The 14,496-nt window shown below is 44.4% G+C and overlaps 1 protein-coding gene across 4 annotated transcripts in view; it reads right to left on the bottom strand.

The window, feature by feature from the left end:
* Nucleotides 1–14,496, bottom strand: part of LOC131882964 (fasciclin-2-like) — a 53,434-nt gene that overhangs the window by 7,747 nt on the left and 31,191 nt on the right. For 3 of the 4 annotated variants that reach the window (XM_059230262.1, XM_059230260.1, XM_059230261.1), the window contains 10 exons: nucleotides 9,814–9,944; nucleotides 8,622–8,773; nucleotides 8,280–8,534; nucleotides 8,089–8,184; nucleotides 7,850–7,961; nucleotides 5,768–5,935; nucleotides 4,937–5,089; nucleotides 3,747–3,897; nucleotides 2,959–3,119; nucleotides 2,562–2,874 (listed from right to left, as the gene is read on the bottom strand). In XM_059230262.1, the coding sequence (XP_059086245.1) occupies nucleotides 2,562–2,874; nucleotides 2,959–3,119; nucleotides 3,747–3,897; nucleotides 4,937–5,089; nucleotides 5,768–5,935; nucleotides 7,850–7,961; nucleotides 8,089–8,184; nucleotides 8,280–8,534; nucleotides 8,622–8,773; nucleotides 9,814–9,944 (1,692 nt within the window). Of the gene's footprint in view, nucleotides 1–6; nucleotides 2,093–2,561; nucleotides 2,875–2,958; nucleotides 3,120–3,746; nucleotides 3,898–4,936; nucleotides 5,090–5,767; nucleotides 5,936–7,849; nucleotides 7,962–8,088; nucleotides 8,185–8,279; nucleotides 8,535–8,621; nucleotides 8,774–9,813; nucleotides 9,945–14,496 lie in introns of those variants that run through there. The other variant, XM_059230263.1, reaches the window with a different exon arrangement.

Here is a 14,496-nt window from a genome sequence, read left to right as displayed (position 1 = left end):
ATTATTGAATTCATTATTGTAAACTTTAAAAAAAAATGATATTTGAACAAGCCAAACAACTGAGAATCCGAGCCTTCATTTTTATTCGTTTCAGCAGCCAGTTTCAACCAACGAATACACCGATCCACCGATCCACCGAGGAAGTGGCATCAAGTTGCCAAGTGGATGGGACAAGTCAAATAAATACTCGTACTCTGTTCGGCCCAAGCTAAGCTTGAGAATTCAATTCCATCCGTTTTCACGGGAAAGGCCGCTCCGGATCATTGATTTTCCACCAAGTTTGTTTCTGGCTACAACTTTGAGCTACCTTCCTGCTCCACTCTCTCACGCCCACCCATTCATTCCGGTACTGCGTAGCTCTACGTAGTAGAATGCAGTCAGTATAGCAGCACTTTGGCCACATGCTCCAAACAGGCAGTACTCGTCTTCGAAGTGTCCAATATCATCTTTATTTGCTGGGGGTTTTTTGTTCAAAACTTTTGTAATTTCAAGGCAACGTGGCGTCCCACCCGGGTGGAGGACGAGACCTCTTTGTGGGTTGGTGGCTCATTGGGTGCAAGCAGTAAGAGTCAGGCCCAGTCAGTTCTTTTGGGATTCATAAAGCAAGTAAGTCGCTTCTTCTTCCTCTTCTTCGAGCCTCGAAGTTCAACTCTGCAAAGTGTTACCCACTCACCACGGCCATTCAGTCCAGTCTTGTCCCTAGCCCCCTTCCTGAAGGTGGTTAAAGGGACCAGACGCCTCATCTTGAACCAAGAAATAAGTGGCAGATGGGCCCAGCTGAGAGAAGGACTGCTGCTGTGCACTACGTATGTACGTTCTTACTGACTCCGTCCTGACTACCGTGTGTACGGGGGTCTACTGTGCCTTTCTTCCCAAATAGCTTAAGCACGACAAAGAGGAAAAGGGGAAGGATGTCTTTGTCCAATTAATTTCTCACAGTTGTCTCACCTTGTCTTTCCTGCTCTATATTTCTCTCTCTATCCTACACAGACCCATATAGAAGCATAGAAGCCAAGACATTGGAGCTCGATGCGATGTCGGAACTTAAATGACTGCTCCAATATCAGACTTGGGACGCTAAATCAAAATCAATTACGAGCTGAAGAAGTGGAACAACTGAGCTAGAGCTTGGCAGAAAGGAGCTAATTGGGATATTTTGAGCTGGCTTTGACTTCGATTTCCACTCTCAGAATCACTTGTGGCTTCACCTGTTGCTAAAATGCCGCGTTTGGACCCAGTTGCCTACTATGTCTCTTCATCTTCAATGTAGTATGTAGGTAACTTCGTCCCATTTCAACAGTCAGACGTTTGTAATGTTTACTATCTTGTCTTCAACTGGACAATAAAATGAGCTCAAAGCTATTATTCTGACGGGCCTCACCGAAAGCCAATTACTGCCTCAAGCCCCCAAAGGCCAAAAAGGCACCAGTGGATTTATCCCCGGTTAACAACTGGACGAGGCCGGAAAACTTTAAGGCCAGAAACACCCAGGCAAGTCAGGTCTTGAAAGACACGGAACGGAAGACCGAAAGAAAGGAGGGAAGAAGAAACAACGAAAAAAAGGAAAGACAAAAGAGCAAGAAAAGTTCCTCATGGTAGTTGGAAATTAAAACGAAAATAGTTAAAAGAGCCCAAAGAGAGTGGGGAGAAAAAAATACAGCCTGCCAATATCTGGGGGGAAGGGGGGGAAAGAAAAACAAAGCACCTTTGAAATGGCCGTGCAAGGCCCAAGTATGAAGTTAAATTTTGAGATTCAGTCCAAATCTGTGCAAGAGTTTTGGCCAACTAATAGGACTTGACTTTGGCGAACAGATCGAATGTGTTTTTGCTCAAGCAGATTATGGGCAGGGATGGGTCATTCATTTCAAATGTCGCTAGCATTTAGAAAAAAATGCTAATCGAGATTGAAGAGGAGGCGACGCATTTAATGAAGGGCAAAAAGAATCCGCAATGAGGCCAAATGAGCGGAAGAAGAACAAGAAGTGGAGGAACAGGAGGATGGCCACTTGAGGCTGCTTGCCAAAGGCCGATGCACTGGAGGCAGACGCCCCATGAGGGTTGGGAACAGGAATGCGACCAGGATGGTCGGGATCTATAATAATAGAGGGGGCCTTTGAATTGAAAGTCAAACAACAAAACTGATGTAAGGATGTCATCTTCATTTGCTCGTTTAAAACGCTCCGATTACATTCATAGTAACACGGAGTTTTGCAAAAAAAAGCCCTCGTATCAAAAATGGGGTAAGAGCACTTGAATCTAGGCATTTAAAACACATAACAAAACCCGATACACGTAGTAATCATCATGAGGAGGTGTTCGTTTATGTTGACATTTCACAAAAAAGGTCTCAATATCTGAGATACTATTTTCCAAAGCAGAAGTAACTAAGTAGCTAGAAAGCAAAGAAGCAAAGACCAAGTCTCTCGAAAAACAATATTCCCCAACTTTCTACCATGGTTCAGCTCACTCTTTGAGAACAACGTCAACGAAAAAATACTCACACACACACACAATCAGACAGGCTAAGCTAGATGTCCACACTCTAACCAAAAAGTACCTACCTTGAGCTGTTTTGATGATGATTGTACTAGATGGAGAGAATCCCAAATGGTTATGAGCCCGGATCTCGACCATGTGATAGGTATCCGGATAGAGACCCTTGAGCTCGAATCTAACATTTCCCGGATGAGGCACCTCAGTGCGGAACAAATTGCCCCTCTCACTCCAAGACATCGTCTCCGTATTATAGGCCACCGGGTAGAACGAGATCTCAAAGTAGTCCACGGGCTCACCGTTGTCCTCGGGCAGCATCCATGAAATCTCATAACGGGTCGGACTCGAGATGGTCAGAACGTTGTTGGTCACGTTATGACGCTGAATTGGGAACGAGGAAAAGGGGCGTCAGGCATTGTAGGACCACTCGGATCGAGCCTGTCAAAATTTAATGATGCGGCTTACCCGGATGTCGATCTTGGGCGCTTCTGGGGGTCCTCGTTGAGGCATGGTGTACTGTTGGCCAGCACTCCATTCGGAGTAGCCCACCAGGTTCTTGGCGCCGAAACGGAAATCATACGTCGTTCTTGGATAAAGGTTTTCCAAAATATAGACGCCGTTTTCACCTGGAATAAACAATAGCAACAACTTGGAACACGAGTTCGGGGTTTCTTTTGGTGTCATACTGACACAAACTGGATATGCGGCTCCTACGCGAGCAACAAGGCATGTTTTAATGAATTCAGAAACAAGGCGGGATTATTGTTGTCTCTCCTTGTTTCCCATCTCGAGCGAAAATCTGGCATCTTTATGGCCGGCCTACTTGGCTATTGAGAGGAAATAGCCCGAGGTTCGTCGAGTTCCTTTTCTCTCGGGAATGACTGCAAGCTACTTCTCCTCAGCCAACTAAATCCCTCGGCTCTCCACAAAAGTCTTTTTCACGAAACGGAACTCTTTCCCGACGTCTCAACCCATCGACTGCTTGAAAGAACAGACAGGCTTTTACTACGTAGTACAAGGTGCACCCACATTTTGAGGAACATCTATAGGTAATCGGTATATCAAATGGCATTCCATAAGGGCTTCTAAAAAAATCAGGGAGGTATGTTGCTATAAAAGTAGGGCTTCACTGTCAGGCCGAGGCCAACATTTCAAGAAAAGTCACAATACTCCAACATTATTGCTTGAAAAGCGTTTCTTGGTTGGTATTGCCGTAAACCAAATCAGTCATTTAAATCCCTAAATGGACTCACTGGCTGGCCAGACACGCCTGTCGGCATCGTTCCACTCCTTGGTGGCCTCCTTGTACTCAGCTGCATAAGCTTCAATGGGGAGACCTCCGGTGTCAGACGGGGACACGAATCGAAATTGGATGGTGGTGGCGGTGGTTTTATCAGCCACTGCCTGCAAAGACGAGCGGACGGGTCAACTTAAACTTTGTAGCATGTACTATAGGTATTAAGAAATAAAGAAAATAAATCCGTTCAGACCAGGGACGACGAAATTACCTGACCTATGGTTCACCAAAATTGGTTTAGTTCGTGGCTTTTATACAGTATGCAGTAGAGTTTAGTCCATCTCACTATCAACTACAAATCCTCTATAAATCGTCTCAGCTACTATTATTAGTGAGTTTTTGCTACGCAGTTCTCACCATTATTAAGGCTAAAACGTTGCTTGGCAATGTGATATATCCTAATATGGCAATTCAAAAACGAAGGCGAAATGGTGAAGAACAATTTGACTCAATTTAATGTGAAGGAAGAATGCCAAGCTTTCCCAGAGATTGTCTGAGAAATCAATCGTGGTAATGATGATGACGCGCATCTTATTCAAGGGTCTCTTTCGCGAATGAATCAGAAACTGAGGAAGACCCGTGCATGAATAAAAAAAGAGGCACATCGACAAAACCATCATGAAATAGCCGTGTTATGGGGTTCAAAGAAGTCATTTTTGAGTTCAGCTGTTCTTCGATTTATCAATCATTGCGAAACACCACAGCCCAGTTCTTTATTGCCAAGGATTGAATCTTAGATCGAGAAAAGATCCAACTCAAAAAGTATTGCAAAACGACCTTTTCTCGATCTAAGATTTAATCCTTCGCTTTAAAAATTGGGCTCAGCATCAATCAAGAACCAACACTTTTCTTCCACCATGGTCGATAGGTGTGGCCCTGTTGCGCTTTGATAATCTGGTACAATACAGTATAGCTGTGCAATCTTTTGCGTGCGATAAATGATACGGTCACAGATCCTGCACTCTAAACTTTCTCATGCTGGATACTATGTTTAATACAACATGAATTCTAGCTGAATAAACCAATGACACTGTGTGGCTTTTTGGTACGAGTATCGTCCCGCCTGTCATTGTCCCTCAGAAAATGAAAATGTAAGTCAGAAGCAAGCTCTATCTACGTTTGAGGGCATTTTGTGGAAAAACGTACTTGTTGGATCCGGCTTGGTTCACGAGCCTCTTGAAGTTCAATTTCATGTTGCGCCTGGCCATACTGGTTCTTGGCCTCGCAAGTGTACCGTCCATAATACTCAGCCTCCAAGGGAGTGACCTTGAGGTCACTTCGGGGTCCTTCGCCAATGATCTGTAAGCACATTAGAAGCACAAGTTCAACATGAGAAAAATGACATCCGAGAGCCAAAGTCAACAACAGAAGCTGAGGCCTGCTCCAGCCCCACCTATGCCAACAACACCAGCAGCAACAAGAACAACAACAACAACGACCAAGCCAGGAGGGCGGCCGGGCAATTAAGGACATCCAATCCGATGAGGGTTCGTACAAGATTTCTATAAAGGATTGTGCCCAGAGAAAAGTAAGTGAATGGGGGACGTTGGTTTGCTGGCCCAATCGAGGACTGAAACTTGAAAGATTACCTTGGGACGAAAGTTTGAAAATTGAATGGCAAAAGCAAAATGCAGGCAGGACTGCGAAGGAAAGAAAGAAGGCCAAAAAATGACCATCCGCTCAAAAGATGCACTGGTCCATTGGGTGGGTTAGAGGTGGACGTGAGGTCCTAATGCTAACTTTCCCGGGGCCTCACGAGATATCAAGAGAAAAGGGCCACCCAAGCTGGGCTCCTTTCAACAAAACAAACGAAACGGGGCAACCATCTCTGGAAGGACGTTTAGTGTGAGGAAAGGCGTGATGATCATCATCTCAAATTTGCCCAAAAGAGAGAGAGAGAGAGAGATGGATGCATCGATTCGAAGGGCCCTTCAAAGTGGTTTTGGTTTCGCACCAAAAGGCGAGGATGGCACCCACCTGATAATTTCTGTCAATGATCTCTTTTCCGATTTCCCGTTCCCTATAGAACCAGGTGATTGTGGCGTTGGGAATGGCCGTGGCGATGCAAGTCAGATTGATCGGATGCTGATCCCAACTGTATTCCTTGGACACAGGAGTCTCTTCAAATGTGGGAGCAAACTCCACCTAGAAAGTGAAAAGAGAGTCACGTACAATAATCTGGTCTGATGCTAAAAGGGTTAGGCTCGGGTTTATGGAGTGGGATGGAGTGGAGTGATGGTGGTGATGGGTTTTTTGACTGTTTTGACTGATTTGACTATCTCTTGTCGTCTTTTCGAAAGTCAGTCAGGTCACCCACCCATCCAGGTGAAGTCAAACCGTTTGAAGGTTCTCTTTCTACTAGGCCTTTGTACAAGTAGTAGCAAAGGACACGAAGCAAAGGCATGGAGGACGAAGAGAGCAACTTGGCTTTTAGGAAAAAGTTTTCCCCACAGCTGGGCACACAACCTCGTTTCGTGCTCTTGAGGCTTCTCATTTCGTTCTCAGCGATTTTTCGTGCTCAAAAAGTTTCCTCCGCCAAGTTGAATTTGCCGTCCATCGTTTGGAACAAGACATGACAAATGTTTTAAACCTCAAACGTTTTAGGCCTTGCCTCATTGAAGATACAGTATGATTCCGAATCGTTATACTATATGTATATTTTTTGGGTTAGATACTCATGGTCACCACTTGGATGTACTGTACTGTACATACTTAATACTGTAAGTTACAACCCTATTTTGATTAGTCAGCTCGCTCAATGAATTAGAATTGGATCTAGTGCATACTTAGAAATGCATTACTTTCCACCGGTAATTTTGTCAAGTGTCAAATTTGATTAACCGCATGTGCATCATGATTTCAGAAAGTAAACAGCCTGGCTGGCTAAGCATTTCCACGTATTGTAACATAAGTGATTTGATTGATTATCAAGGAAAAGCAACTGCAATAAACATAAAACTGTCTGAAGTTGGCCCATCCCTTTCGTTCCAGACAACTAAATGATCTATTTTCGTCAACCTTCAAAGTAACAATGTCCCAAGTTAAACAAGGCCATAAATTCTGAATTTTGAAACAGAACATGAGTAGAACCCTGGAATAGAAGGATTTTACAACGTTTAGACTGAGGCTTCTGGGTAGCAACGTCCTGACTAAATTACGAGCTTACTAGCTAGAAAATCTTATTTGTTTGAACTTTAAAGAATATCAACATTCATCGCACCTGGAATCCCCAAAAAGGTGAAAGTTCATCTTACAAGTATCACCTTTCTGAAAAGAGATACGTCGAACGATATTGGAATCGTTCGACTCAAGTGCCAACCCACGTAAAGGAAGGGAAAGAAAGTCCTACCTAAAATAAAGACCCTTCAAATGAAACCCTATGACCTTCAAGGCTCAAATACACTCAAATTTGCACACTGCATAATACATTTTTTAAGAGGTGAGGATATCCCAATATATTTAGTGATTCGGAAGAATGAATGAATGAATGATGTGGGAAATTGTGAGTTAGTTTGCAGACAGTCTCCTCAACATGGCGAATCCCTTTCGAAGTTTCGGAATAGCCGATGGTGTCATACTTAATGATACTTACCCGTTGGCTAACTGAAACTTTCTTAATGCACAAGGGAGCCCAAATGACAAGTGTATCAAAAAGACACAACGTCTAATCAAAAGGGATGAATTAGCGTATTACCCTTTTCTCGAGATTGTATTATTTCTTCCTCGAACTGATGTTGAACTTGGATGCGGTTAGACAAACATGATAAACCCTTTTAATTAAATAATTGGATATGGTCTTGTTCCTCCAATCGAAACGGAATTCAGGGAAAACATGCTACTACGAGCGAAGAAAGGTGGGACTAATTGCTAACAAATGTCAGTCAGATTTCCCAACGTTTCCCAAGCACCACGGCATCTGTTCCCACCATTAGATGGGACTAAAAGCCACGACGCACTTAGTGGACAATAGTACACTACCCTCTATGACTGGCTCTCAAATAGTGGCCAACCATTATACAGTAGGCGTTGACACAAATGTCAATGAGTGGTGGATCTTACCTGAATATGACCGGATTTGAAGAACTCTCCACCTTCATTCCGAGCCTGGCATTCGTAAAGGCCGTCGTCCTTTCTCTTAATGTCACTGATGACGATTTCTGACACACGCCATCTAAAGCAAACAAACATCGGCATAATTGAATCTTCGAGTGGTTGAGTAGACAATACACGTGTATGTTTCAAAATTGGCATCATTGGCTACACAACGAGTTACGGAATTTGAACACCGACAAACTTACTCAGTTTCTCCTTCGGTATAATCAGGCGCTCGTTCCAGACTGTTCTCTACGTAAATTCGATCATCCAAAGGCTGTCCACCCGGAATGTAGGGCTCACTAGAAGCATAACAAGGATGATCAATCACATTGGACACTTTGTCAAAGAATCACGCGAAAATCATATTGTTGGTAGTTCATGGCACATCTCTTACTTTTGGGACCATTTCCGCCAAATAATTTCCGGTAGGGGATCTCCGGAAGCCTTGCAAATAATGCTACCTCGGTTTGTCCCCACGGACAAAGTCTTGTTGTACAATTCCTGGATCTTCGGCTTGATCACCACATCCAACATGGCCTTGGCTTCAATTCGACCGGCCGGGTTCTCGGCAATGCACGTGTACTCGCCCTCATCTTCCCGTTTGAGATGATGGGCGATCAAATGACCCGTGTCCTTTTCTAAGGTCCAGCTGAAACAATCAATACATCGTAAGCCATGGAATGGAACGCAGCTCAATCCACAAATCTCAATGCTATTCAAGCTGAGTGGAACTCACCCCTCTTTAGACAGGGCCGGGCGCCCCTCCCAGTCGACCCATGTGTAAACGGGATTGGGGGTGCCGGCCGAGTTGCAATAGAAATCGGCTTTACCCTGTTCGATCCCTTTTACGTCCGAAGGCTGTTCGATCCAAGCAGGGGGTACATGAACCTATTGGAAATCAAGATTGAAGTTTCGATGAATCGAGATTATGATTGGTCATCATGCATTGGTCATGTTTCATCCGAGTGCCTTTGTCTTCTTGAAACGCGCCCTAACGAGCCTGAGAATTCATTCTTTCTAATGTTTTGGAGACGGGCAGTAGCTGGTTGTGTGCCAGCCAGTCATTCGACGTTTCCTCGTGATGTTGTTATGCCATTTCTAATCAAAAACATCATTAAAATCATAAAACGCTTGAACTCTCTTTCCTTCGTGACGTTCTTGTTCACATGAAAGTCAGTCCAGTAATGTACCTGGGGTGAATTCTTTTGTACGTATGTCGGTACGTGTACGTGTACAGCTTGAGAGCCCACGTCTATGGAGCATTCCGAAGAGACCCCTTTTGGGCTAATTGCCTCTTGGCTCTACGTAATAGGGTAATTAGGAGGCCGAAGAGAATCTTTTGAAGGCGAGCTCTTTGGCTCTCACCTACCTACTATACATGAAGAACGCACTCCACTCATTCCGACTGCAGCATCCGTGATGAAGCACACTGATACGTATAACGTACCTAGTACTACTACTTCTACCACAAACGAACACAAATTGAAGGCAGTAATGATGCAACACAGTATCTAAGGTACTACGTATGTACTTGAGTCTAGAGTCTGTCGTGAGCAACAAGGATCGTCGTGGTCCGTTGTCAAATTTCTCGTTGAGAAATGACTTTTTGATGGCACCGAAGAATGAGGCCAGAGGGCTTAGAGCTGTATTATTGATCCCTGCCCTTTTGGGTTTGTCTTTTGAAGTAACCAAGTACTTGTTGGTTAGCCTCGTACCAATGAGCGTATCCATCTTGCCAGGCCAATGGCAAAGATTGAGTTGTTTGTTCACTTTGTCAGGAGTGGCGTGTCAAAGTTCTTGTACAAAGCCAGTTCATTCGTCGTTAGTGGATTTAGCAGTGTACGTATGACATGTAGCTGTACCAGATCTACGTTGTGAAGTACTCGCACTAGTCGATAGTCGTAGTGTATGGTCGTGGACTCACTCACCTCTAATTTGATGTCTCTCTCCTCGAGGCTTCCTCTCTCCAGGACCTTGGCCCGACATGTGTAGGTGCCAGCATCTTCCTGGGTTATGTCTTTGATGAGCAGGCCATCCGTTTCGATCACGTAGCGATTGCCTAGAAGCGAAACAAAAGGGGATCGAAATGAACAATATGAACAAGAATCCACAGTCGAAGTATCCACGGAAGAAAAGGCTCTTTTTAAGTGACTCCTGGTTTAGAAATAACACTCTTGCTCACTGATACAGGAAAGGAGATTGAGGGGTGGTGTCTCTTTGAGTGAATCGTGGAGGTACGCACCTAGGTTTGGCGCATGATAGATGAAATGAATGGCGTGATCGCATGCGAATCGTGAATGATTGATAAATTGGTAAACTCGTTTCCTACTTCCTTTCTGGCTGTATCAAGACCAAAATAATAACAATAAAAACCACAAACAATAGTTGTTCCATTAGCAGTAGTTGTACCACCACCACCACCAACAACAACAACAACAACAACAACAACAACAACAACAACAACAACAACTAGTGTCCCAATCGGAAAGAAAGCTCTTGTTTATCCAACTTTCCGAGTGACTTTACCAAGTAGTTTTGGCTGTTTTTTCACACGACAGACGCAACTTATGGATTGTGTTCAGCCTTCCTGTCTTGCTCAATAATTCCTTCGATTTTGCGTCCAACCGCGAAGAAACATCTCTAGGAGTGGCAGATCTACTGAAGTGCACGTAGTACTTGGGGGGTGCTTGCTCCTCGCTATTGGGGTCCCTAGTGACAATAGTTGGCTTGATTGTCATTAATGATCGACACCAACTCCAATCATCCATTCCCAGTGGATACAACCTTACTTCAGCCAATCTTTCCGTAAAATTGAAACTCTTTGAACCGGGTTGTGATTTGCTTGTTCTTACTGTTGTTACTAACACTTGTACAACGTCCTACGTACTAGATGATGAGCGAATCAAGCGAATCCAGCGAACCAACAACAAAAACCCTCGCTGTATGAAGGATTGGCCTGGAATGCCAACTTATCGCTTTTACTTATGCAGCGAGGCCATGAATTTAGGCCAAATATGCTCATCAACCCATCGATTCTGTCGGTTGTTGGACCTCCATGCTCAACTTGGTTTTGCGCTTGCATTGTGGTTTCGCGATGGCTCCCCTTCTCGAGGCATTGTGCGAAGGCGCCACAGACGAAGGCATCCCTTCAAACAAACAAACAAACAACCACCCAACCACACTAGCTCAATGGTTTGTCCAGGGGGCCTTGGATGGAGTAGTGGTATATACACCCTCGTCTACTTTACATCAATGCAACGTCAGGGGAGTTTCGTATTTCATAAGAAAGCATGTCTTAAGATACAATTCGCATCCATCATGTAAATCGATCTGGCACTGTCTGTTGGTGTGGCACGGGTGCCCATATGCATATAATACATAGCCCATTGTACTCTCATGATATGATGAATGTCGGACCAGGGGAAGGGTTCGCACCGTTCGCACCTTGGCATCATTTCACTAGAATGCCTCTTTTTTGATCTACGCTAAATATGACGGCTGATTGCTTACGTTGTATATATAATACGTACAGTACGTATACACGTACGTACTAACGCTCGCAAGAGTTCTGGAATGTAGTAAATGCATGTCCAACTAGGTGGGCTTCCACACGGACGCTTCCACCATCTCTGCTTAAGATTTGACTCAACATTTACGATCAAACTCTCTCATGTTGATGAGCAGCGGCTCTTTAGCTTTGTTGGTTGCCATTCAGCCCCAATAAATTCCCAACCTCTCACGCCTTCCCTTTTTCCATGACTTGAACAATGAACATATTTTTTCAGAATCTCTAATGTAATGTTGGGTAGACGCCTTTTCCACGAAATCCATCCCCAGGGACTGTTTTTCTATGCATGTGAGTGTGCCAATGTTTTGATCTGGGATGCAGGATCAATTGTTGCCCCCTCCCCCCTCCTGGACACTAAACCAGCCAGCCAACCAACCAACCAACTATGGTTACCATCATCCCCAGGCGAGATATGAGGAACACTCACACGCTGAATGATACTTTATATCCTGTAACTCCCCCTCCAACTCCCTGACTCGCTAAAAATATGTAGGTTCATTTGTGAAACCAAGCGGAAACACCACGAGCATCAATAACTCGAGAAAAACGAACTGATATGTACCAGAGCATTAGAGCATAGTATCAGTACTGTAAGAAGACAGGTTCTCGTTGTTGGACCGGGGACGCACAGACGAGTCATGTTGTTTGCACATAAAAGAGCGAGGGAAATCGTCCAAATGACGTTGATTGCGAATAAAATACTGCCGTGGGTGCACTTTAGCTAGACAATGGATACAGGGAATGAATCCTCACTTGAGAGCGCGTCGTATGGATAGGTCCCGCCATTAGACCAAGGGGGTCACAACAGCTTTTTCATGAGACACCCCCGATGAGTCTCATAACCATATGGTCCGACCGCCGCCAAAGGCGATATTATCAACAAATTACAAACCAGCGATTAAGGTGCTAACAATGGTGAGGTCAAGTATGATTATTTTTATAGACGTGTTTTTGTAGGGTCGGAGGGTTGGAATACCCCGGCCAACGAAGCCAAGGAAGGCAGCAAAGCCAACCATCAAATCATTCACTTATATATTCTAATAGGCAGTGTCATTGTCCCGAATCAGATTCATTTCCCATTTGTGAGTGTGCGTAAGCGTGCAAAAGTAAAAGCTTCCTTGAGAAAGGGTATGCAGGAGAACCGAACCGGTGACCCATGTCCTGTAGGAAATTACGCCAAGTTTCCTCCGTTAAATCATAATGAGCTTGCATTCTGTTTGAATAATTAGTTCGCTGTTGGCCTTTTAGCGAATGATGACATCCGCATATTCTCAGATTGGCCGAGCTCACAAATGAATTACCTGATGATAAAAAGGGCTTCAATGTCGGAAAATATTCCAGGGCCAGGAGATTAAAGCCCGGCGCTGCCAACGTTGGCAAGAAGTTTCTACTAACTTTGCACAAGTAAATATTGACGTTCAAATGAAATGGAACCAACTTTAGCACTCGAAACAAGGAAACCCTGGTTGCATTTAAACATAACAGAAAACAAACACGACAGCCGTAAAATTTGGGACCATAGTGCTAAAAGAACAACTGTGATTCGGATGGGCTTCAAAGGTTGAATCGCAGCATCTACATACGTACGAACATGGAGCCGTGTGCCCTTCTTTCCTTCCTTCCTTCCTTCCTTTACCCAAAAACAATTCTCGTTTCCCACCTGCACCCGCTTTTTACAGTCCCTGTATTCTTGCAGTAGTGGTGGTATAGTAACAGTAGCTGTAGTTGATTCAGCTTTTGTTAATATTATTGAATTGGGGGATATGCTCGGTGGCAAAGCTTTAGGGGTCATCTGGCGTTGTCTTATCCAGCATGTAGCATCCACGTTCCTTGCTCGGCTTAGGCCACCTTAATCCTTCAGCAAATAAACTGGAACTACACGAATTAAATGAAAGTCGTAAATTTGGCTCCGTTTAAATTCCAAGCTGTCCTACGTTGCAGACCATTCATTCCCAAAAAACGGCGGGCATTGTGACTGTGAGTGTGCGGGTAAATGAGGAAACATGTAAATCCTAGAAGCCTCTTTCTTGTGTACTTCTTTCCGGAGGAATAACATTGTTCCTTAGCCTGCCTACCTTTCTGCTGGCTGTCAAGTGAATACACCATCAGCCAAGTTCTCTCGTTAATAACTCAAACGACTGGATGGGAGAGGGTAGAAGCCTAACATTTCAGATTTGCGGCTAAAGGGAAACAAGGCCACAACAAGCCTCTTACTTTTTCCACCCATCAGATTCTCCCCACCCACCAATTCGAATGTACAGCCCTTGCTGCGGTCGTTTTTGTCGTCCTCAACAACTCTCTTCAATGGTGAATCATAAATCACTGAAATTGCTGGGGGACAAGGGACTGGCAAGCGCTTCGAGGAGGAGATTTTGCAAATTTGGTTGGCTTTTCTGCCCTTTTGATGGACTTTGCAGTCAACCAGCCAGCCAACATTACCTTTGCACGTGGGTTGTTGCTTTTGGGCAGCAGACCAAACAGCTCAGTTCGACAAATCCTAGTCAAATTGCATATTGAGTAGACAGCTCAAGTAACCCCGAGTCTGCCCAAAGTCAATTTCAGTTGCCAGTCACAGATTCCCTCGAAATGCATTTTGAGGGTGAACAATTCGATACAGAACGCCACAAATGCGTGAATAAGAAGACGGAGATCGCTGGATAGCAATCCATGAGTGAACCTGTACAGTTCATAATTCGAAAACTGAGATAGTTGAAGTCAAACGTATCTTTGCGATTGGTTGTTAGAGGAATCCACCGCTTCAGAGGTCTACCAGACTTTCCACCTTTTGCAAGTTACGATTTCCCGTTCATGTGAGTACAAAGGTACAAGTGTAGACCACCACGCTATCAGCTTAGGAAATCTCCGTGAAATCGGGTGCCAAGACGGGGTTAACACATTTCTGAGACTACCTCGCTTTTGTAGGGCACATACGGATATGCAAAAGACCTCTTGACCACCGAATTGAGGATGTCATTTTAAGATCCAGAGTCCAGCTGCTCCACCCTTCCATCCACCCCACCTTACAAAGAATGTTCTTTCTTGC

The sequence above is a fragment of the Tigriopus californicus genome, chromosome 7 (genome assembly GCF_007210705.1).
Source record: "Tigriopus californicus strain San Diego chromosome 7, Tcal_SD_v2.1, whole genome shotgun sequence".
Taxonomy (NCBI): domain Eukaryota; kingdom Metazoa; phylum Arthropoda; class Copepoda; order Harpacticoida; family Harpacticidae; genus Tigriopus; species Tigriopus californicus.
This window is presented reverse-complemented; position numbering and strand designations above follow the sequence as displayed.